Genomic DNA, 26,928 nt, shown 5'->3' with positions numbered 1-26,928 from the left:
TAAAACTAATTCTTGAATTATGCATTGTAAAACCTGTTACTAAAATCAGCACATTTATATATTTATTTATTAACGTTCAGTTTTGTCGAACATCAGTCGACTATTTGTGATAAACAGTGCTCTCCTCATAAATTGATTAATAACGAGGTATTGTTATATAGAACTATAATTGGTTACAATCATAACAATGAGTGAAATAATGTCAATCCTCACGTTTTTTGTGAACGGAAAGAAGGTCAGTGTAATAATTTATTATCTAAGTGACATGTAAATCAAAGGATCCTTAAAAAATGATTTCAAATTAGCGAAAATCATAATGCAAATTGTATATTTTGAATAACGAAATAACTATGAATATTGTATTCGATATACATAACAATAAACTTATTATTCCTGGGTTAACATAACCTAACTTAACCAATTATAATTTGCCAAATTATGAAATATCTATGAATATCAATTGTATTCGATATACAAAACAATAAACTTATTATTCCCGTTAACCTAACCTGACTTAGCCTATTAGAATTGCGCCAAATTATGAAATAACTATCTATGAATATTGTATTTGATAATATACAAAACGATATAGGTACGTATTAGTCCCGGGTTAACCTAACCTAACTTAGCCTATTAGAATTGCGCCGAATTTCGAAATAATGGGCGTACAGTAGATACCTACGATAAGTTTGATGTATATCCCTGCCCAATATGTAGGCCCACGACTAAAAAATAATATTATGTTATGTGTTGTGTGCTATTGGTTTTTTCACTGTTGGAAAGATGCCACTAACAGTTCAGGGCTCGAAATGACCGGAGCGCCGTTTTGGTTCGTGAAATCAGTAAAATTGTCACTCCGTCTCGTGGAATACATATTTAGACCGTCTGAGCTAATAATAGAAAATCTAACACTTATTTTTATAAAATACGCATAAAATTTGATAACTATGTAAATATCTTCAGAAAATTCTCGGGCGCTCCGGTTCGTAAACTTTTCCATTTCGAGCAATGATAATGTTGTAAACATACCACATTAGGGCGAGGTTTTGGCAGAAAATAAGACATAATCGAATTGGCGCCGAGTGAGAGAAAGCGATGCAATATTTTTTATGTAAATACAGTTGACAATAGCAACCGTAACAAAAATCACATTATCCCTTCCTAATTCCTACGCACTAAAAGAAATCGCACCTGCGCATGTTTAATGAGTGTTTATTTTTTCTTAATGTCACGTTCCTCACTATCTATAATTCTATAACCATCTGTGCCATTTTTTGTCAATAAAAAAACACAAATACTAATTTCAAAATCCGGGAGAAAACGAACGTCTCGCGAGTATGAACATGACCTCAACAATCATTTTAAACAAATTGTACTTGAGAAAATTTATTTAAATAATTGAAGAAATACATAACTGTTTACCAATAAGCCTATAAAAGTCAATAAACATGATAATATTCTCTGTACCTATTCTTTTCTATGGATGATGTAATGTAATAAACCTTCCCATTGGGTAATGTGTTGTGAAGAAAATAATATAATATAACATACATACAATTATCTATTAGATATTAAATTGCAGTTGCAGAGTACTACTAAAATTCTTAAACTAGTACTAGTTACTGTGGGTTAATGCTATTGTATGCTGTTAATTCCAATAAGGTTGGAAATATTCGATAATGTAAAAGGAATCAACCCTCAATTTTAATGGTTTGTCGTTAATAACTTTTTCAATTATTGTCAGATTCGCAAAAATAAAACACTAAAACACCAATTCATTAATCACCGTACACCATAATGTGCATATTTAATATGTTAGTATTGAACCAAAATCAGTCAAAAAACGATTTTTTTGTTCTCCTGTAAAATTTGTTCTGTGAGAGTTAACGCCTTTTGCCTAAACACAGTCGAATAGTAATTATTCGATGTGACTAGTGCGCCATTTTATTTTGAATTCTTTTATTTGTTAACTATACATGCCGAAACTTTAATATTATATTATCTTTGCAGGTGATTGAACCAGATCCAGACCCAGAATGGACGTTACTATTTTACTTGAGAAGGAAGTTGAATTTATGCGGCACGAAATTAGGCTGCGCAGAGGGAGGATGCGGCGCCTGCACTGTCATGGTGTCCGCGTACAATCGCCAACAGAAGAAAATCGTGTATCCTTTTATAATTAAATAGGGCTCGAAATGGACCGGATCGCACCGGAGCGCAGTTCCGGTTCATGAAATCCCCGAGATTATCTCGTGAAAAAAATAATTTGAGCGTCTGAGTTAGGCAGGCTATATTATAACAAAAAATCGAACACACTTATTTTTATAAGAGCCCTGTCAGCTCCCCCCTTGTGGGGGCCATGTCTTAGGTACTTGATTCCGAATGTATCCGATAAGAATTAATCTCCAATGAGGCTTCCATCACTCGGTCCAGGGCCAGCACGTGACTAATAGTATGACGAAATGAAGACCTAAAAATATTAGTATATTTAAATACCTAGCTATTAAATACAATGTTTCAGTATCTAGTATAGGGATGGCGAACCTTTTTACGTATGCATGCCAAAATTTCCCAAATTATATTTTTCGACTGTCTGACGTGCCAGGCAGTTTTTTTATGGCGAATTTTTTTTTAGTTTTCTAAAAAAAATAGTTTTTAACAGTTTTATAAAAAGGTTTAAAAATTACAATTGAGTTATTGATATTCTATCTTTCATCGTATTTATAGTCTAATGCATATCTTTTATTCTTTGAATATTTTTTCCTTGTTTTCAAATTATTCAAAGAGATCGTGGAAGCATTTAAATTTACTCTTCTTTCATATTATATTCTCCATCACTGAGCGGTTTTCCATTTTTAGAGATTATGTATGACGTAAAATAACGAGCAGTTATTATATTTGAGTGACTGCCGATAATTAATTTCATAAGGTTTGTTGATTGTATATTTTTATTTTTAATTCCCCGATCCTAAGGACCCATCTATGTAATCGTATATTTACATTAAACGTAATGATTATTCTTTAAAATGATTTGCCTATAATTATGTATACAATGCGATTTGTCATTATTTATGGATGTATTTCGTCGTTTCCACTTCCTCATCGATTGGTACCTAAACATAATATGTATACTATGAAAAATACGCATGGCTATGTTGTCATTATTTTTTAATATTAACTATAAGTAAGTACCTACTTACCTACTTAAGTAGGTATATATTTATTTGTAAAACCTTTTTTATATAAAAAAAAACATTTTTTAAATATATTATATAAAATAGTAATATTTCTTTTCTCTTCAAAATGAAACATTCGCGTGCCATAGGTTCGCCATCCCTGATCTAGAAGTTATCTAATTAATCATTGGAATGCGGGCATACGTGAAGAGCAATAATCATTAATAAATCTGCCAGTGTAAAAAACGACAGTAGGTATATCAGACCTTCATTACTATTAATTATTTAAGTGTACTCCAAAATACATAGGACCTAAATTGTCCATTAAATAAACCACCAGTTCAATAATAGTAATAGTAAGAGTCATGACGTATACCTACTCCGATTTGTAAATTACTAATATGTTATCCCACAAATTTAACATGGAAACTTATTAATTAGTATAGAATTGATGTCCTTAACTTACTCTCACATCAGTCATTTGGCAATAAACGCATGCCTCGCTCCCGTGTGTTCGATGCATGGCTTAGCCGTGACGACAGTGGAAGGAATTGGCTCCACCAAAACACGCCTCCATCCGGTACAAGAACGCATCGCTAAGGCTCATGGATCTCAGTGTGGATTCTGCACTCCCGGAATAGTCATGTCCATGTACGCCCTGCTGAGATCATTACCGAAGCCTTCATATGAAGATTTAGAAGTCGCTTTCCAAGGAAATCTATGTCGGTGCACAGGATACAGACCCATCATTGAGGGCTACAAGTCTTTCACTGAAGAATGGGAGAGGAACCAAGTAGCTACCACCAACGGAAACAATATTTGTGGTCTAGGAGAGAAGTGCTGTAAGAATGGTGGTAATGGATATTTTGCAGATGATGACCCACAACAAACTTTTGATTCCAGTCAATTCAAGCCCCATGATCCATCGCAGGAACCAATTTTTCCACCGGAATTAAAAATGTCATCCGTCTATGATGAGCAGATATTATTTTTTAAAGGAAAGAGTGTAATTTGGCACCGTCCGACGTCTCTTGAAGACATTGTGAATCTGAAGAGTCTCCATAATGATGCCAAAATAGTCACCGGGAATACTGAAATAGGAGTTGAAGTCAAATTCAAAAACTGTATTTACCCAGTCATTATTATGCCAAATCTTATTAAGAGCCTTAACGAACTGGAAGTGACAGATAGTGGACTAAGAATTGGAGCTGCTGTCACTTTGACTGATATGGAGACAAGTATGAAACAATTGATGATAACTTTTCCTCCGTACAAAACCAAGATTTTTAAAGCGATTGTTGAAATGCTCTACTGGTTTGCAGGGAAACAAATCAGGAATGTTGCATCTGTAGGTGGAAACATAATGACAGGAAGCCCGATCTCTGATCTGAATCCAATATTTTTAGCAGCCGGAATTGCCCTGAATCTAAAAAGCAATACTAATGAAAGAAGTATTATTATGGATGAGTCGTTCTTCACTGGATATAGGAAGAATATTGTTCTTCCTGATGAAATATTGGTATCGATTGAAGTGCCATTTACAAAAGAGAATCAATATTTTAAAGCATTCAAACAGGCCAAACGCCGTGAAGATGACATTGCTATTGTTAATATGGCATTGAATGTTCATTTTGAATTTACGACTGGAATAATTTCATATATTGCAACAGCTTTCGGTGGCATGGCGCCTATCACCGTTTTAACTAAAAATACAAGCAAAGCTTTAGTGGGACAAGCGTGGAATGAAGCCATGCTACAAAAAGCTTACACAAACCTATTGAAAGATCTTTCCTTGGATCCATCCGCCCCGGGTGGTATGATTCAATACCGACGATCTCTCACGTTGAGTTTGTTCTTTAAGGCATATTTAGAGATTACTCAAGAATTATCTGAATTTTTACCAAGCTTTGCTATTGTAAATGACTATGATAAGAGTGGAATAGGTGGCATTGAACATACTGCATTAAAAAGCTCTCAATATTTTAGTCTGCCTTCTGATAAACAATCCCCAATAGACCCTATAGGACGGCCGATTGTGCACGCATCTGGATTGAAACAGGCAACAGGAGAAGCAGTCTATTGTGACGATATGCCATTATTAGAAGGAGAACTCTTCCTTGCTTTCGTTTTGAGTACAAAAGCGCACGCCAATATTGTTTCAATCGATGCGACTGAAGCCTTGTCTATGGAAGGAGTTCGTGCTTTCTTTTCTGCAGCAGATCTAGAAGGAGATAGAAACTTTGTCGGCACAGATAAACGTGATGAAGAATTATTCCGATCAAAGACAGTTACGAGTCATGGTCAAAGTTTGGGAGCGATTGTTGCAGTAGATCAAATCACTGCCCAGAAAGCAGCTAAACTAGTGAAAGTCATTTACGAAGACCTAAAGCCTCTTATATTAACTATTCATGATGCAATTAGAGAAAATTCCTTTTATTCCGGTTCTCCGAAAATATGTGTCGGAGATGTTGTGACAGCGTTCCAAAAAGCAGATCATGTAATCGAAAATGATTTCCACGTTGGAGGACAGGAGCATTTCTATTTAGAAACCCAAGTCAGCCGGGCTGTTCCCAAAGAGGACAATGAATTGGAAATGTTCAGCTCTAGCCAACATCCTGCAGAAATCAGCGTATGTATTTGTTCAATGCTTGACATTAATTAATATAATTATTATATTTTATTCTTTGGAGTCGTCTGTTTCTATTGCTGGCTCCTAACTGCTGACGTCTATGCATGGACATCTAAGTGACCCAGGATTTTTCTACGTTCTATTTGCTATAGATTTTCTGATAAACTGTTAAACTGTTAAACAACTAGTGCAATACAAGTATTCTGCGTTTCTCACTTGTTTGTAAAGAGAAAACTTGATAGGCGTAGAAATATTTTATGTGCAATAATTTATGGTTTAGGTACTTTATTTTTAATCAGCATGGAATACTGTGTATTACAATGGCTTCGACACACGCTTAACAATATGGGATATAATTATTCATTAAAATGTTATGATATTGGCACCATTAAATGCTTAAATTTAAGGTTTAATATTATAAGAGACAATCATGTATTTTTTTAGTTAAAAAGACTTCTCTTTTTGGGAATTCGCTTGAGGACGGACGTAATCCTTGAGGTAAGTCTGAGTATGCTTATGGTCTAGGACAGAGGTCGGCAAACTCTTGGATCAAAAGAGCCAAATATGAGTATCACAACGGTTAAATTTTGTTTCGAGAGCCATCCATATATTTTTATAAATATGATTTATTTAAGTGAATGTTATTGTTTATTTATCAAGTGAAGAAGATTTTTCGAATAAAACTAACGCAAATATAATTTTGTTATTGTTGAAATTATAAATATATTTTTACAGAAAATTAGTTACATACAATTTTCACGTAGGTATTCCTTAAAACTAGTGTGAACAATGACCTTCGTTGCATTTCTTTGGAGAGAGTCTGTATGTATGGTATGTAACGTTTTCAATTTTAAGTCGCGACTCCAAATTCTCATCGGTTATTTGGCTTCTCTAAATGCTATTTATATTGTTCATGTTTGAAAATGATTGTTCACATATATATTATGTAGACTCGAATATGAGTTCGTAAAGCTATGCCATGTATTAAAAATCGTAGTATCTACCTTATAATATGTAGATCTTTTAGAGCGCTCCACTTCTGTTGTGAAATTCAATTGCATTTTTCTCTCTCCAAATCCTCAATATAGGTGGCAAGACCTACAAATTTGGAGCTACATAATTCTTTGCTTGTTAAATCCACCAAATAAAAGTCTATTTCAAAAGTGCTTGTGTCAATATGAAATGGAGAAAAATTTAATTTGTGGATTTTTGCAATGGGCGGATTTAAAACGACAACAATTATATATTTTTTGTAAAAAATGTGAATTGGAAATTTGGCAAAAAGCCGCACGCCAATACCCAAAGAGCCGCATGTGGCTCGCGAGCCGCGGTTTGCCAACCACTGATCTACTACCATCATAAGGCATACTAATTCTCAATCCACATTAAAAATGTGTCAAGCGCGAAATGTATAAGGTACAACAGCTAAGTAGATAGAAGCATATTAAACTGACTTGTCTACTTACTCTACCAAATCGTTACGTACGTCTATTCCTTTGCGGATTTAATTCAACCGTGGGGCGTCCAATCGTCCCGGCGGCCAATTAGCGGGGGCCAATCGCCCGCGGCCAGTTCATGGCGCCGAATCGTCCCATTCCCATATGCTTATAAATAAATAATGTTATACTAAACTTACATTGCAGAAACTAACCGCTCATATTCTCGGAGTTCCAATTAACAGAATTGTCACAAAGGTTAAACGAATTGGAGGTGGGTTTGGAGGGAAAGAGTCCCGCGCGATGCTTGTCGCTTTACCCGTGGCTTTGGCCGCATTCAAACTCCAAAAGCCAGTCCGGTGCATGCTCGATAGAGATGACGACATGGTGATGACGGGGGGACGACACCCATTTTACTTCAAGTATAAGGTCGCCTTCAATAATGATGGAAAGATCGAAGGCCTTGTAATTCACATGTATAACAATGCTGGCTATTCCGAAGACCTCTCAGCAAGTGTAAGTAGCTTATGACTTAGGTAAATAATAAAAAAAATCAATTCAGATTATTGACCTCACACTAACTCCTGTATCTCCTTAAATACGATTTTACCGAAACAATTTTCTTAAAACACATTATGTTGAAAATCCTTTATTATAATATAATTTAAGCTCGATAATATTAAAATTTGGTAACCAGATTTTATTTAAAAATTATCAGGAAGTATTTGAAAGAAAAAGAATTTCAAATTTGGACACTCCTTTTAAAAGTTTGTTTGGTTACTAATTTTATAGTAATTTCTCTCGAAATTTTAATTATTTGTACAACTACTAATCATTTTATGTATCATTGTAAGAGCGTACTTCAGTGAAACGGCAAATAATTTTCAACAGTAGGTGCGACGAAATTTTTCACTCGTCGCCTGGACTCGTCAATCGGAGACCGACCGTCGAGGTGTGCGCACGTCGATTTGTTTTGTTATGGCGTCGGATGAAAATATTCTTAAATCGTGTAAAGATGACTAAAAAACTTTACGTATATACTTAAAAAAAGAAAACATGTCAACGAATATACTATTATTATTATTAATATAACAATAAACATAACATTAAATGGACGCATGTTGGATTTTTATGACAAATTATATTTCGTTCAGCACGCGTCATTTGCACAATCCGCGCATCACGTAGCCTGGATCTTTTTACACCATGCCTCAACTGAAGTATAGCTTTCCATGTAGGTACATAATTTTATAAATTACTATAATAAATTTAATATCTTTACATAATGCGGATATTTATTTCAGGGCTCGAAATGGACCGGAGCGCACCGGAACTCCGTTCCGGTTAATAATGTCCTCAAAATTATCGCGTTCTCTCGTGGAAATATTAAATTGACCGTATGAGCTAGATATACCATATAATAAAAATTCTAAGACAGTTATTTTTATAAAATACACATACAATTCTGTACCCTAGAACTGAACTATATTAAGTGCCATATCCAAAATTTCTCAGTAGAGCCATTTTAAGTTTATTGAAATATATTTTTTCTTCTGTATTAAAGTTTTGGCAAAAGTTTTATAGTTCTTAATTTTTTTTGAGAAGACATTTGATTATTTTATATACTTATCACAGTATATGTGCATATTTCAGTGTTTTAACTTAGTTATATAGAAAATAAACACTTAATACTATTTAGCTTTAAGAAAAAAATATTATGTTACTTTTAGTACTGCTTCAAATAGTATTATGTGCCATTAACATTCAGTGAAGGGATATATTATGTTGAATAAAGTACACTCAATATTGATTTAAAAATGTATATTAATTAATAATATTACAAAAATAATGTATGTTTTAATAATAATCTCGAACAGTGGGATTGCAAAACTGGAAATTTATTAATATGATCTCGAATATTTTGTTTAATAAATTCTGGTATTTTCGTTGATGGCGGTTGCTTTCCTCTTTTATCGTGTTCAACATTTCCTCCAACAAACTTTTTAGATAGTGCAGTAGTAATAAATGTTTGTGAAATATAAAAAGGTAAATAAAAAATACTTTGCACACTTTAATAGACTGACCATCTAATTCAAAGTAGTATTGACGTGTATGATTTCTTTTATCGATCCTTTTATCATTTGTTATTCTCTTCCTTTTTATCGGTACGGACTTTACATTTAACGCAACAAATTGCCGTTTGTGGTCAATGTTTTTTCACTTTTCCAAAATGCCTTGTGAATTTCATTTCTATGATGAGCTGAAAAATGTATGGAACATTTAGGCGACATTCTGTCTTGCAGGGTGCAAGAACTCTTTGTGCTGGGATAGTTTGTGTTTTAATCGGACGTTCCTCTCCTGCTGCTACTTTTTGTTTTCTAATGTTATTTTTCCAATTTAATGGATTTCTCTTTCTTTTTTTTCCCTTTCTCACATTCAGTTGTGATTCGTCCACGATATTAGTCAAATTTTGATTATCTGTATCTGAAATTTCCGAAACTGATACATCTGATTCAGAACCATTCTCGCTTTGATGGTAATCAGGATCGTCAGCTATACAACCTTCATCGATATGTGTAGATGTTTCATGTACAATATTAATGTTATCGCATTGGAGAAGATCTGAAGTCTCTGAAGCGAGAGTGGGTTGTATTGGTGCAACCGATGTTTCCAACACTTCATAGTAAACGATGTTACCACTCTGACCAAATGCATACAGATTATCATCACACACAATATCACTATGGCTTATTTCTTGATAACCAGCCACAGTTTTGTCGACATAAATCAAGTCATCTAGGGGTGAATTTATTTGCCTTTCAATTGATTAACTCCCTGCATCTAAAACGAAAATAACCCATTATCAATCTTAAAAAATGAAAATATGAATACTGTATTTTTGTTTCACGGATCTTTTGTCAAACCAAATTAATGGATTTAATACTATGACATTCGGCTAAAACAAAATTAAACAATACTATTTCCAAACTCGAATAATCGAGCTACACTCATATCTTAAATATCAGCCAGGTTTAATGTACAATTTAATAACATTGTTTGATTTCATAAAACTGATTATAAATTCCTACCTTTCGTTTCTGAATCGTTGTTTGACACTGCGGTAGTAATTCATCACAGTCATCAATAATACTATTGGTTTGTATTTTCACTAAGTCCAGAATACGTTTACTTCTCTCCGACATTATTGTAATTAACTTTTCTTATTTGGAATAAATGTTTCAATGCAAAACTGTTTCAAACATTCGCACAAAGGAGTTAATACAACAAAAATGTGCGGTCGTCTGTCAAGTGTCAAACATTGTTCGTACTAACTCCGCAAGATAACACTTAATACTGTTTAATTGTATTGGTTGTTTTGACTGAGTGGACTTAATATCATTAAATAACAAAACACCCACAACTAAAGAGTATTAAAAGACTTAAGTATTCTTTGATTCCAAAATCAAGATGCACTTAATATTCTTTAAAACGCAATATCTCAGGAAATAATTGATATAGGAGTTAATACTGTTTACCATGCGAAAGAAGAGGCAAAATCATGAAGTTTAGTGCAATAAAGTGACTTTTGAAAATTTTGGAGTTAATACAGTTCGGTTCTAGGGTACAGAATTAGATAACTACATTAATATTTTCGTAAAATTATCGAGCGCTCCGGTTCGTGAAATTTTCCATTTCGAGCGCTGATTTATTGCCGGTAATAGATACTATTATCGCGACGAAATTGCACAATTGGGACAAGTCTAAAATGCATGCGTAATATGCACGAAGCTAGAAACCTTCTAACTTTTATTTTATATGGTTCATATTATCTTTCTGGTTTCGATAATTGTATTGCATATTAATTAAATTAAAATTGTTCTATTATATTGTTTTTTTCTATCTACTCTATATTTATAATGAAAATTTTGTTACGAAGTAGGTATAAAAAATAGATATTTTATTAATCGTGTAGTTAGTAGTGTTATGTACTAATTTCCTCACAACTTCTTTATTATTCCATTATAAACATTTTTAATGAATGTTTATTATTTCGTAATGTACATATTCTGATTATTTATAAAAATATTAATAATAATTTGCAAAAAAATATAAAAAAATGATACTTAAATACTTTTAAATTATAAAAACTCCGTATAAAAAATATATATATCAATATGTCCCTATATTCCTTGTTAAGATTTTATAGACACGCTGTACTATTTCGAGTTAAATATTGCGCAATGTCGATTTTTCCGCAAAAGAGTGTTATAACTATAGTTGTAATTAATAAAATCGTAAAGAGTAAGAAAAATGCGACGTAAAACAAGGTTTCTATCTCAGAAATAGAGTTTGTTATGCGGAGTCAGTAATCTATTTCGTCCGCGCAAAAGCATATTGAATCGAGTCGAAATATAAAGTTCGTAATATTATTCCAAATAAAAACGATTTTTGGACATTATTTCAGCTATTAATTAATTAATCATCATTTAATTTTGATGAAAATATAGACTATAATAGTATCTCTCCGATTAACTCAAATCATAATGGAAAAAACTTACTCATTTTATAGAATGAATTTAAAACTGTCAAAATTTTAATTTTTTCGCTCTCCTCAACATTTGTGATTTCAGACTCACAGCGGTTTTTCTGGGGCCCGATAATTGCGGCAATACATTCATGCATGTGTAAAGGCCATAATATTGTATTGAATAAAATAATAATAAAATAACAACTATTTTGCTTTTTCCAGGTTATGCACACAGCATTACTTCAGTGCGATAGTGCATATAAAATTCCTAACTTAGAATTATATGGACACGTTTGTAAAACTCACATGCCATCAAACACAGCGTTCCGAGGGTTCGGAGCACCGCAGTCGATGTTGGCCATGGAGAATATTATTAGAGATATTTCCACTGTCATTAAAAGGAGTTCCCCTGAAATCGCATTCCTCAATCTGTACAAAGAAGGAGACACTACTCATTACAACCAGATACTGACAAATTGTACTATTAAGCGGTGCTGGGATGAGTGCTTGGATAAATCTAACTACTTCGAAAGGAAACGAGAAGTCGATGAATACAATAGGTGCGGTAATTTGCATATTAATAAAATTTGTTCAATCACTGGGTATATTCTATATACAAGGTGGCTATTGGCGGTAGTTTATCACATTTATGTATTGAGGTATTATAATTGTTACAATAAGTTAACCGTATAAACAGTCAAGTGAGAGGCTGTTAAAACATGACACTTTTTGACAGTTTAGACACTTAACTTATTGTAACAATTAACCTCCCAATACATAAATATGATAAACTACCGTCGATAGCCGCCGATAGCGGCTTTTTGTATAGAATACCTTCGCTGGTGCGCATACTTCGTCATCATCATCATCTTAGACACCCTCCATTCACTGCTGGATGAAGGGCTCTGTCTACTGTCTTCATTCTCATCAGTTAATAGTATGTTGTTAACAGTGTATGTACTATGTACAGGGTGGGCCAACTTGGACTAACTGGTGTATAATGCATGTAACTTTTGTAATTTTAAATTTATTAGTAGAGGTTTGTATTAAGAGATTTTGTTTTTTTACGAGAAATGGATGTCAGCCACTTGCTCAACCTATTAGGTCCATACCTTGACTCACACACAAATTGAAAAACAATATATGTACTTGCCAGACCCAGGATTCGAAGCTGAGACCCACGGCTTGATAGTTCAACGCCTAAGCCGCGCGGCCACCGCGGCCATCGAAAAAACAAAATCTGTTAATACAAACCTCTACTCTGTGGAGGCCCATATGATCATATTAGGATCGGACATGGTCGAACAAAAAAAATTTAGAATTTTTATTTGACATGGGAGTTATCTATGTATGGAAAAAACATCGTTTTCAATTATTTCTATTTTCTTGTTAACAAGTAGGTTCCTAATGGCGTAAGCATTTTGCATTAAGTCACGCAACATTTCTGGCTCCAAATTTGTTATTTCTGCATGAATATTTTGTCTTAATTAATGAATTTGTTTATGGGTTGTTCATGGAAACCCGTCTCATGAAGTAGCCCGACAAAAATAAATCAGGCGCCGTCAAATTTGGAGAACGGAGAGGCCAAGCGAAATCTAATTTTTTTTTAAAATAATTCAGCCGCCGACAACTGCCAGACGTAAAAATCTCTATCATGGTTCGGTGTACCGCCCCAGTGATGGTTTGTGGATGTTCATCGTCAGTTATGTGGAGATCAAAGCTGTAACGTAGTGTATTTACACATTTTGATAAAATACTGAAGACTGGACCGTCTTTACCATAAAACGTCAAGTTTTGTAGCGGTCAATGACTTCGGGCCTTGTCAGCATTATTTAAACAGTGTTGGAATTAGCAAGCCATTTAAACTATCGCACAATCGTCGTATCTACAGTCAGCATATTCTACACGCGTGACATTCTTCGATGGCATCGAAACGTTCGAGTGCAAAAATGTAGAGGCCAGCAGATTTCTCAATTGCAAACTTCATCGGCAATGTCTCGCAATTTACCGAATATTCATGCATATAATTAGGGTGTCATAGTTGATGAGTTAGACAGTCTAAATACCTATTAGTATCAATCTAAATCTCAGTCCGATCAGTAAGCTTCGTGTCAGTCGCTCCGCACAGCATTCTGTTCCACCGAATTCGGAACAGTATCATATTGTAACATAACGCTCTTGTAACATACTCTTGTATCGACTGTTTACGCTGCAAATAAAACTCGCTCCTCCATCCATCGGAGCAACCACCAAATCTCGATTTCTCGTCTATCCTCCTGACTACTCTCCATCTACACCTCCCAGTGGCGAAGGGTGGAGGTAAGCTGTTAAGATTCGCTATAAATAGTGCACACTAAACTTTGTTAGTCATATGTATTTGTTTTTATTGAACTAAGACTACAATTTACAGATGGTATTAGTTAGTTTTTAAAAATCAATTAAACCCTGCCTAAACGAAACCATAATAGATTTGGTCTAATTTGGGCAATGCGACAAAATTGTGTACAATTTTTCATTCATAGTTATTTGTTTTCGTTGGATTAAAACTACATATTACACATATTTTTGCTTCATTTTTTTGATTCATTAAGCCCTGCGTAAACCAAACTATAATAAATAAAAAATATTATTCTATCTATAAAATACTCAAAGTTATGTATGATTTAATTGCATAATTTTAGATATTTTATAGATAGACATGTATTTTTTGACTAATATCTATTATGGCTTGGTTTCTCAGGGTTTAATTGAATTTTAAAATCTAACCTACACTATCTGTTAATTGTAGTCTTATTTCAATGATAACAAATATGTATGTTTGAAAAAGTTTAATGTGCACTATTTATGGCGGATCTTAACAGCCTACCTCCACCCTTCGCCACTGAGTCACCTCCTGGTCATCCCCAATCACAGCGGTCACGTCCCTCAACAACGAGACCTACCAAAGTTTTGTCCAGTAGTTACCTATAACTTACTGTATGGATGTACATAACTAAAACGATTGTAATAATATTTTATTATATTCCAGGAAAAACCGTTGGAAAAAACGAGGAATAACTATACTACCAACAAAATTTGGGATATCAATTACAGTAAAATGGCTAAATCAAGCTGGAGCATTGGTTTTAGTTTACACGGACGGTTCTGTGTTGTTAACATACGGTGGTACAGAAATGGGACAAGGCCTACATACTAAAATGATACAAGTTACATCACGCATATTTGGAATAGACTCTTCCAAGATTTACATCTCGGAAACGTCCACTGATAAAGTTCCAAACACGGGACCCACAGCGGCTAGCACTAGCTCAGACATAAATGGAATGGCAATAATGAACGCTTGCAACACCATAGTAGAAAGACTCGCCCCAATAAAAAAACGTAATCCAAAAGGAACATGGGAAGAATGGATCAAAGAAGCCTATTTCGAATGCATCAGTCTATCAGCAGTTGGGTATTACTATACACCAGGTATCGATTACGATATGACTAAAGCAACTGGTACACCATTCAATTATTTTACTTACGGAGTCGGTTGCTCCGAAGTTGAAATTGACTGCTTGACAGGAGACCATAAGTTACGCAGGACTGACATCGTAATGGATGTGGGGGAGAGTTTAAACCCTGCCATAGATATTGGACAGATTGAAGGAGCTTTCATGCAGGGCTATGGGCTTTTCACTTTAGAAGAACTGATATTTTCTCATACGGGAACACTCTATAGTAGAGGTCCTGGGGCATATAAAATCCCTGGATTTGCAGATATTCCTGCAGAATTTAATGTTTCTCTTTTGAAGGGTGCACCAAATCCTAGAGCGATTTATTCTTCTAAGGTAAACCACGACTTTGTATCTATTACACATTTCAAAATATTAACGTTAGATAGTCCTGAAATACTCAAATTTTTAAATCAATTACTTCACTGTTCTTCAATTGATTTAGTTTCTTTATATGATACTGATGATAAACCCAATAAGAATTGAAACAAATAAAATAGAATACACGATACTTAGGCGCGTAAAGCCATGTATTCACTAGGGGACAAATGGAGCAACATGACGCTCAACATCTACGTCGATGTCTCGGGAACAATGTCGCGGAACATTTTGCTTTAACACACCAGGACCCACATTAGTTGTCGCAGAAATGTCACCAGATAAGGTTGTGTTGGTCAGTGCTGCGAAGATATTTATTCTAATGAGTAGTTTATCTAAACGAAAGAGAAAGAAAAGGTGGTGAGTGCGGAACTACTTACTACAAAGCGAAAGGAGAGTGGATATTCGAGTCTCATGTTGAGCAACATGTTGCACAACCATCTACACTCGCCAACATTTGACGCGAGACAGACTCGCGGCCCGTTCCCATGTCCTGCGTCAGGTAGAAATGCCGCACTATGTTGCGTGCAACGTTGTGGGATAGCACGCAACGTTTCAGCGTCAAGTAGACACCATGTTGCGCGTCATGTTGAGGGAAATTTTGTCCCCTAGTGAATATGAGGCTTTGACTCCTTAAAATACGCACCTATTTTTGAGAGGCCATTATCGGAAACTTATATTGCGTCGCCTACAGTATACAAACACAATAGTACGTCATATAACAGATAGTAAATTTACGGAAAAAAGGCAGTGGCCCAAAACGAAACCATTTAAAGCAGGCTTAAATAATTATAGCCAAATAAGCAACTCAGATGGTTTTTTATCGCGCTCTTAATGTTTTTACTATTTTTTGTGCATGCTTTTAGGCTGTTGGAGAACCTCCATTATTCTTGGCATCATCGGCATTCTTTGCAATCAGAGAAGCGATCGCATCGGCTCGGGTAGACAGCAAGGCCACTCCGCAATTCAAATTAGATTCTCCGGCCACTGCTGCCAGAATCAGGATGGCCTGTCAGGACACTATAACGAACATGGTACCTATCTATAAAATGTTTACTTCTTTGTGCGAATAGAAGAAGGCACTAAGTCTAAAATTGCTACTTTTCAGGAGAGCCAAAAGAAGATTATTTATCATTTTGTATGGAAACTCTAATGTTTATGTATGAAAGAATATAGCAATTCAATGGCGTTAATTCAAATCATCATTTTTATCATTTGTGCATATTTATAATAGTTCATTTGGCAGATTTTACCAATTAAATTTAAGACTTTCCGCCTTTTTCCTTGCGCTAACAAATAATAATATAATCTTTGCTATTAAAATATTTCGTAAATTCAGCGCTCGAAATGGAAAATTTTACGAACCGGAGCGCTCGATGATTGTACGAAAATATTATCTAAATTTATGAGTATTTTAGTGTTAGGTTTTTTTTTGTTTTATGACCGATCTGGCTCAGACGGTCAAATTATTTTTCTGCGAGATTTTATTGATCGGAACGGCGCTCCGGTGCGTTCCGGTCCATTTCGAGCCCTACGTAAATTCCAATATTACATCAATGAGTGATTTAGTAAAATATTATTTAACAAGATAACAATACCGTATACCAGTGGCGAAGGGTGGAGGCAGGCTGTTAAGATTTGACATAAATATTGCACACCAAACTATTGTGAGTCATACGTATATGTTACATTGAACTAAGACCACAGATTGGAGATACATAGTGTTGGTTAATAATCAAAATTAAATTAAACCCTGCGTAAACCAATCAAAAATAGTCGTCTGTCTATAAAATATTTTTTTACCTATTATGGTTTGGTTTCGACAGGGCTTATTTAATTTAAAAAAAAAACTAACTCACACTATCTGTAATATGTATTCTTAATTCAACGACAATAAATAAGTATGACTGAAAAAGTGTGCACTATTTTTGTCAGATTGTCCATAGCATATTATTATTATGATTTGGTTTAGGTGGGATTTAATTGAATTTTAAAAACTAACCAGTACCATCTGCAATTTGTATTCTTAGTTATGTGAAAACAAATAAGTATGACTGACAAAGTTTAGTGTGCACTATTTATGTCGGATCTTCTGCTTCCACCTATTGCTACTGCCGTGTAATAAATATCAAATTGTAGCGGGGGAAAATTTTAACCACAATATTTCCATTGATAAGTTTTGTTGAAGGTTAATAATTTTATTGTAATTCCTTTTTTTATCTTTCAATTGGGACGAAGTGTATGTCTTTCCACCAATAAATAACAGTGTATAAAATAATATAAATAATAGGTACTCTTTTACGATACATTTTATAATTTACGTACTTTATCCAGAATAGATGGAAGAGCTTGAATATTTTTCTCGAGATGTTAGTGACATCCATTGATATACTACTATTAACTGAATAAATAGATTGAAAAACACAATATGCGCTTTCAGAAGAATTATTGCTAACTCAGGGTTGGGGATTGCAATACCGAATGAAAATGTCAATACCGATTTTTCGTTATTTCTTATTGAATACCGGTATTAATAACGATATTTCTTAAACATTGAAAAAACAGAAGTAGGTGCTTATCAATAAATATAGCTATTAAAATCTTTTAAAAATAGTAGTTTACAGCAAAAACCTTTATACCTACATTTATTATGTTAACATTTAAAAATATATATTGATCATAATTCTAGAACTAGTGATTTTTTTACAAATAATTTGAATATATTGATAATTTTAACTAAATCAATCAAAAGTTCATCAAGTGAAAATAAGTCCGGCTGCAGGAAAAGCTTCTAAAATTCTACGCTTGTACAGTCATCAATAATTATAGAATAATTGAACATTTTTGTCACGGATGTTTTCTATTTTCAAATATTATTATGATAATTCATCGCGACAATGACTTATATAAATATATTTGATGAAATTTGTTTTATTATTTTTTCATCTCTGTTGGATTCACTCAATATATTTGCATTTTAGCAGCACATTACTAAAAACGTAAACGAGTGTGCTTTCTTAATACCGAAAATTCCGGTATTTTGGATTTTTAAAACCGGTATTTCGGTATTGATAAATACTGGAATACCGGTTTTTAAATATCGGTATTGCAATCTCTACGCATGGTGATAAAATAATATTTCAATTTATCTATGTACTTACTTACACTTTGTACTAATATATAAAGAAAATGTTTTAACTTTATCATACTATAAAATTAAAACAAATTTGGATGGGAATGGGATAATATGGGAATAAAAATAATAATACTATAAATTATAGGTACATTCCTACATAATATTCACAAGACTATATTTTTACAATTCAACAGAATACTCTCTGCTATGAAATATTATGAATATTATATTTACATCATAGTAAACGTTATTATTGTTATATTTTTCAGTTGGACGAACCAGAAGAAGGCAGCTATATACCATGGAATATTATTCCATGAGTTTCAAAGCCGCATTGTACACAAAACATTACAACAAAATTATATAAATTGTATTCAAGTAGATGTTTCTAGTTTCTTATATGTTTAATGATTACAATATTAAGGTACTTGTACAAACAATTGCAATACATAAGAATATAAAAATATATACTAGTATTTACAAAACTAAATATTTATAGTTTGAGTGGTTTTGTGTTTATGGAGAATGTAGTCATAAATATGAAAGGTATCATCATCCTCATCAGCCGGGGTCGATCCACTGCTTGATGAAGGCCTCCCTAACTCCTTCCACTCTTCTCCGGCATTAGTTCTTCGTTGCCATATATATCCACTGAATTTTATAAGGCATCCCTGTAACTGCACAAAGTAATCTTGAACCCCTTGTTTACCACTATTTCACCACTATCCAGTGTCCGGCCTATTGCCACACTTCATCTACTTAGTGACCTCTATCACATTGCGTACTCTGGTCTACCTCCTTATTACTCCTTGTTTCCTTTATGGTATTTTCACATTATGCCCAACATGCACGTTCCCGTGCCACGTTGTGATTCTCATTATTTTTGAAATTATTGTTGAATCAGAATCAGAACCAAATCATGGAGCGTATTTGGGCGCTTTAATAGTATCGTGAAGTGTTTAAGGGTAAAGTTGTCAACCAAGTGTTCACGTATGCAGAAAAGGTATGTATTATACACAGAGGGTTAGAGCGGACCCTTTTTTTAGTTGCTCCGCTCCGGGACCTAATAATTACTCCAGCTCCGCTCCAGGTTAACAGTGGATTATATGTAGGTATACAAATGTTAAAAAAATAAGTAGTTTTAAAATCGTCATTTTCATTATTAATTCTATTAAAAAAATTACTGACAGCAAATCGTCTTTCATTATTTGCATCTTCCGGCAGTGTTGCCGTATTTCAAACAATTCCAGTGTTGCAAAGTGTCAAATATAATATTTTCATTGGATTTTAGGACGAAAATTTAATAATATAAAAAAAACATCCGGGGCAGTGGAGCCCTACAAATTTTCGGTGCTCCGGGTAAAGCCCATTGCACCACTGCTCCGCGCTCCTGCTCCGAGCTCCGCTCCAATGCTCTGATTATACATGATAAATAAACATTAAAAATAAAACGTAGGCTGCATGAAATAAAAAAACCTAGAATAACAAAATTAATAAAAATCTCATTTTGGGATAAGAGTTTCTTTGAAAAGCAGTTTATCAGGGACCAGGGTAATCTCAATATACTTAAACGTTAAGGGGGGGCTGAAGAGCTCGACATTCAAATATAATTTAGTATAAAAAAGGACCTCGGCGTCGTAAGTACGTTAATTTAAATCGATCTTTTCGCAAAAATCACTAATCATCGGAGATTTTATTTCAAGAAACATTATTATTATTTTTGATATTGTCTGCCGCTGAACATTATTATTATTTTATAAACACCTGCAAGATGTACGCCGATCAGAAAACAGGGCTGTCAAAATAATATTATGAATTAATATTTTTTAAATATTAATTCATTATTTTATATTATAAATAAAAAAAATTAATTATAAATATTTATGATTTATGTCTTCGACAGCCCTGATGAAATATGAGTCGGATCGAGTCATAGAGCAAATTTATTGACACAAACAACTTTGACACGACCTTTTTATATTAACTAGTAGACCAGATATTATGAACCACATGTTAAAAAATCATATTTTCAATTCTCAAGGCCAATTCTGTAGAACGTCCCCTTAAGGGGGATAATATATATTATTTAAGTTTTGTGTATCTAATGCCGGGTCCACACTGGCAACAAGTTAAGTTGCTGGCAACCTCGTTAGATTTTACGATAATTATGATGATTATCGTAAAACTTCTTAAGCAATTATGGTAAGTATCGTAAAATTTAATGAGGTTGCCAGAAACTTGTTGCCAGTGTGGAAATGGCTTAATATCCACTGTGGTTCACGTAGTGGCATGGACCTGGGGTTAACTAATTCAGGAATTCAACACCCATGATAGAATTTTTTCCAGTTTTGGTTGCATTATATTCCAAAAATGTGTTCGTGTGCGGCAAACTTCGAATGTGTTTGTAATTTTGTGTATTTTATGTTTGTGTATCACGCATTGTCGGCCATATTTTCCGGCCTTTCTGATTGCCGTGATTTGTACACAAATCTTCCTTCCTGTCTTTTTTTATTCGTAGAAACAAACAGTATTTTTTATTAGTTATATGAAGTTGGCCTTGAGTCTGTAATAAAATAATACACAATTAAAAGATTTTGAAATAGAAAAAAACACATTTCCAAGCTTTCAGCCGCGCTCACTCATGAATGTCATTCGTCATTTAGATAAGTATATACACATTTTGATGTTATCTTGCAAAGTGCGAATGTAATGTTTTCAAATAATTGATACGGATTAATTATACCATCGTATTATTTTCTATACTATAATATATATATATATATATATATATACTATAATATACTATAATAGTATTTGAGTATCAACATATGTTCAATTTGAATTGGGTTATAATAATAATATACCCGTATATATATCAATAGTATGTTTGCTACAAAATCCACCCAAGTTATCAGTATGTACTTGCACAGGTTTGATTAAAAACTATGATGAAATTAACATTTTAAAAATATTAATTAATATTATTTTGACAGCCCTGTTTTCTGATCGGCGTACATCTTGCAGGTGTTTATAAAATAATAATAATGTTCAGCGGCAGACAATATCAATAATAATAATAATGTTTCTTGAAATAAAATCTCCGATGATTAGTGATTTTTGCGAAAAGATCGATTTAAATTAACGTACTTACGACGCCGAGGTCCTTTTAATACTAAATTATATTTGAATGTCGAGCTCTTTAGCCCCCCCTTAAGTAGATATAGTTAGATGCTTTACATCAATGTGATCAACGGCTGGTTGGACCAAGTGAGCACATTGACGCCAGATGAGCTCATAGCAAAAGTTGGCGAGCGACAAAGGAATTCCCTGATAGAAAAACCTGATCGAGTCGACCTTCAGGGCCCTCATGCTCAGTCCTCGGGAGCACTGGGCTACTCACCCTGCCTCTTTAAAAAGAACCGAACACCCACTCACCACCACAGCAGCGTCGGAACAGGTTTTACACCACTTTAAAATTATAAAATCAAAGTAAATGCCAATTATTGTTTATTTATCAATTTAACTTACATAAAAAAACATAAATGTAAAATTATATTTGAACAACCTACACATCTTGCATACTACTGAACATTTAATCAAAGGGCGGCAAATCGAAGAATCAATGCAAACTATATTTAAACATAAGTAGGTACATAATAAAAATCCTATTTATGAGTTTAATATCTCCTACACAGTTGTATATAAATATACTGAAAAGCATTCTCTCGTAGTCTCAATAACAAAAATGTTGCAAAAATGTAATTGGTTATAGTGAAGAAATTAACCGAGTCGTAATTATTAGTGTCCAATTGTGTCGTCCGCGCTGTCTTGTCTTTTAGACACGCCGCATCGCAATATTAACAAACGGAAAACATTGGACACTAGGTGCGGCAAGTTATATGAAAATATGGTGAAGCAGGCTGGTATGGTGAGGCGGGCTGGTAAAAAGTAAATCCTCCGTGATGCCCTGGATTTTTTTTTATCGCGTCGCTATTTCTCGTAAGTTTTCGGCTATTGTTAGCCTGCTTCATTTAGTTGTATGAGAAAGCCGATTCCTTGCCCCTCTTTTTATTTAATACCTCTATGATTGGACACCAATTTATGAATGCGACGGTTCTTCTAGTGGCCACAGGCTTTGCGTGTCGTAATACACCGAGAGGAGCCAGTCCGTTGAGAAGGTTTTCGACACCAAATCATCCAGCTCCTGATCCTCAGTCATGAGGTCCTGACGAAAAAGCAGAAGAAGTAATATTCCATCTATCTAAATACTTAATCTATCTAAATAAAATATTTTTTTCTGCTTTTGTGGGGGGGGGGGTCCGGAGCCCTCCACCTTATTGTAGTGTGCCTGAAAATAGACCATTCTGAAATACGTAGCATCTAGATCAGATTGCATAATGAATGACACAGCAAAATATTAAACAAGAAAAAATATACTAAAAACAAAGATAACTTTTGATGACATTATCACCGAAAAAAATGATAACACAATATTATCTATATACCTGACATTAACGGCCCACATGCATTCTTTTAAACCTCTCGATCTAATGTTTTAGAACAGGGGAGGGCAAACTGCGGCCCGCCGGGTATTTTTTTGCGGCCCGCCATCATTAATTGTACTTCTGATTACGAATAACTTTTTTATAATTTTTTAAAAAATATTGACAAAAGATTAAAATTTGAAGAATTTGTTGTTTCGTAATTGTATTATCTCAGTACGTCTTCCTTGCGTCTCGTCTCACACTATGTAACCACTATTTTCTACGTTGAACATCGTGACACATTTAAATACTTTTAACTCCGCGTTGCAAGGAAAAAAAATATATGCCCATGATATGGTACAAAGTTTGAATGGATTTCAATTAAAACTCAAGTTATTCCTTCGACAAAATAATATCGAATAACAACGTGGACCACTTTCCAACTTTGAAGTTGCTGAATACACCAGAATATAAATTTGAAGAGTATGGTAAAATTATTAAAGCTCTGAATGACGATTTTTCACAAAGATTTGGTGACTTCCGAAAAATTGAGACAAGTTTAGCAATAGTACGCGATCCATTTTCAATAGATATTGATAGTGCACCGGCAGAGCTACAACTTGAGATTATTGATCTGCAGTGTGACACTGATTTAAGAGAATTGCATCGTCGTGAAGAAATCTCCAAATTTTACAATGCCCTTAATTCAGACAAATTCGACCAACTTAAAGATTTATTTTTGGATAAACCTATATATAGTGCAGGATCCCATAGACTTCTCGTATACATAATATGCGGAACGCATTCTGACAATTGGAATAGGTTTTAGGGGTCACCAAGATATATAATGTCGATGTTGCCAGGCGATATTAGTGGTCAATTTTTTTTTATTGACGTTTTAATTTTTTTTCTTATAACCCACCAAAAATTGTTCCGAATTCTTCAATAAAACCAAGACCGAATCAGGGATTGATTGAAAATGCAATAATTGTACCATGCCATCGGCATGGTCGAAGAACGGTTCGTCCCATTTGAAAAAATAAAAATAGCGGGTAGTGCAATGTGTTCAAAATTATCAATTCTTAGGATCCTCCTTGGCTTAAATTATTTAATTTAGTAGCATTTTTGTATAAAATCACCCAGATTGGTATCTTTACTATATCTATGCATATGACATTAGTTTTAGTATTATGGTTAATCCAGAAACAGTGTAGGTTGCATATATAGGTAGGTGAATAAATTAAATAACGATAACCACTAACCACACTAAGTACACATTTTTATTAAAAAAAAGAAAAAACAAGTCGAGTGTTCAAACTGCTTTAAGTAAAGTATCATGATCACAGTTTTTACAAAGACTACTTACACATTTGCACAATGATATACATGTCAAAGCCAATTTCTTATAACTCCATGATAATGTACGGCAGTTAGAATTACATATGCATGGTTTAACTAAATAATTTGGTAGAGGTTCATTCGTCATTTTTCTTGGATACAAATTATTTTCTCGTAACGTATAGCCAAGTTGTAGGAAATCAATAGGTTCAATAGTGGATCAGATGAGCTTTTTCTTAAATAAACTTGTGCTGAAGCCCTTCAACAGTGTAAATACTTATAACATGTAAGCCTTGGTGATCGTCCCTTAGATGTGGTGGATTAATTGCAAAGATTTTTTTGTGAGCCCTCAAAATTACAGCTTTTTAAATTTATTTGCAAAACTGCCTCACATTTGCAAAAATCAACGAAGAAAGTGGAGCTGTACATTTATTGTGGATTTGACGACCACACACTATGGTTTAAATTGAAGGGATTAATTTCCACTGACGCAATTGATTTAAAATCAAAATCATTTAGAAGCAGACTTTAGAATATTCTGTCATATATTGCATGCTGTAAGAATGCAAAATTTAGAGATTATTACAGTCCCGATACAGATGTTTTAATCTTAGGCATTTATTTCTGGAATAAACTTGCAACGATTGGTTGCCGTGGATTATGGTTTCAGGGATCTCAGAAGAAATCCCGTATTTTAGGATGCCATTTGGCAGCTGAGTCTCTTGGCGAAAATATTTGTAATATTTTGCCAGCATTACATTCTTTAACCGACTGCAACACCACTAGTCGAATATGTACAGAAAAACAAGCTGTAACCATCTCGTTAATGAGTTTTGTTCAAAATGCACTTTCAGCTTTATGAAATGGATTGTTGGAGTCCACAGCAGTTTCAAGACCTGGAAAAAGTTTGCACTTACTTATTTATAAACAAAAAAGCAACAGCGGATGAATTTCGATATAAATTTATTTCCCAAAATATTGGATTTAGTTTAAATTTGTCAAGAGTGATATGCACATATGATTCATTGTATTTACAATGTTTAAAGGCTTCAGCACAAGTTTATTTATGGAAAAGCTCACCTGATCCACTATTTGAGCCTATTGATTTCTACAACTTGGCTCTGTTTCTGGATTAACCATAATACTAAAACTAATGTCATATGCATAGATATAGTAAAGAAACCAATCTGGGTGATTTTATACAAAAATGCTACTAAATAAAATAATTTAAGCCAAGGAGGATCCTAAGAATCGATAATTTTGGACACATTGGACTACCCGCTATTTTTATTTTTTCAAATGGGACGAACCGTTCTACGACCATGCCGATGGCATGGTACAATTATTGCATTTTCAATCAATCCCTGATTCGGTCTTGGATTTATTGAAGAATTCGGAACAATTTTTGGTGGGTTATAAGAAAAAAAATTAAAACGTCAATAAAAAAAAATTGACCACTAATATCGCCTGGCAACATCGACATTATATATCTTGGTGACCCCTAAAACCTATTCCAATTATCAGAATGCGTTCCGCATATTATGTATACGAGAAGTCTATGGGATTCTGCACTAATATGTGAACAAACATTTTCGATCATGAACCTCAATCAAAATTCTTTACGATCAAATATCTCCGATGCCCAATTACAAGCAGTTTTGAGAATATCAACTACAAAATTAACACCTGAATTTAAAAAAAATGTACAACAGTTTCATACTTCTCATTATTTTTCGTGATAATAAATAGTGTATATCTAAAAAATGGTATTTTACTTGCGGCCCGCCGCTCATTTTGAATTCTTGAATTTGGCCCTCCACCCAAAAAGTTTGCCCCCCCCTGTTTTAGAATATAGTCATATTTCAGTAAATCCATGTGCAGTGGTGTTAAGATTTTTTAGATTTATTCATTTTTAAACGCATTTATAAAACTATTAATGAAATTAGTGTTAACATTAGGTCTATAGTGAAATATTTACGGCAAAAAAATATATTTTGATATAGGTACTGAAATATGACTATATTCCAAAACATTAGATCGAGAGGTTTAAAAGAATACTTTGTTATGTAATAAATATACTTTATGCAGTGATCAAATGTTTAAAATAAATATAAAGGATAATAAGGCTTCAACATTATATAAATAGATTATCTAGAACGTTTAAGGAATGTCCAGGTTTATGCTTTTAAAATACCATAAAATCTAAATTTTGACCTACGTGGGGCATGTGGGCCCTTAAAATTATCTGATACAATATCTATACCTACGAAATTTCTACGTTGTTATGTAAAAATAATGCATCGTAAAACCCGTAAAAATCGGCTCG

The 26,928-nt window shown here is 33.8% G+C and overlaps 1 protein-coding gene across 1 annotated transcript; it reads left to right on the top strand.

Annotated features, from left to right (window-relative positions):
- LOC147078276 (xanthine dehydrogenase-like) lies at positions 1-19,971 on the top strand. The gene is made up of 8 exons (XM_085960518.1): positions 1-235; positions 2,011-2,165; positions 3,654-5,805; positions 7,449-7,757; positions 11,992-12,329; positions 14,798-15,602; positions 16,511-16,678; positions 19,050-19,971. The coding sequence occupies exons 1-8, from the start codon at positions 188-190 to the stop codon at positions 19,098-19,100; spliced, it is 4,026 nt and encodes a 1,341-aa protein (XP_085816644.1). The 5' UTR covers positions 1-187; the 3' UTR covers positions 19,101-19,971.
- The last annotated feature ends 6,957 nt before the right edge of the window (positions 19,972-26,928 follow it).

Source organism: Rhyacophila brunnea, unplaced genomic scaffold (genome assembly GCF_057557595.1).
Source record: "Rhyacophila brunnea isolate RB1 unplaced genomic scaffold, BYU_Rbru_1.0 scaffold_11, whole genome shotgun sequence".
Classification (NCBI taxonomy): Eukaryota; Metazoa; Arthropoda; class Insecta; order Trichoptera; family Rhyacophilidae; genus Rhyacophila; species Rhyacophila brunnea.
The sequence above is the reverse complement of the archived record's forward strand: the minus strand, read 5'-3'. Positions and strand labels throughout refer to the sequence as shown.

Bases quoted from the DNA above. Each gene is read 5' to 3' on its own strand.
- LOC147078276 (XM_085960518.1), top strand. From the start codon at position 188: ATGAGTGAAATAATGTCAATCCTCACGTTTTTTGTGAACGGAAAGAAG. The intron at 5,806-7,448 runs GTATGTATTTGT...CTTACATTGCAG, and splicing joins AACATCCTGCAGAAATCAGC to AAACTAACCGCTCATATTCT. The intron at 7,758-11,991 runs GTAAGTAGCTTA...TGCTTTTTCCAG, and splicing joins CCGAAGACCTCTCAGCAAGT to GTTATGCACACAGCATTACT.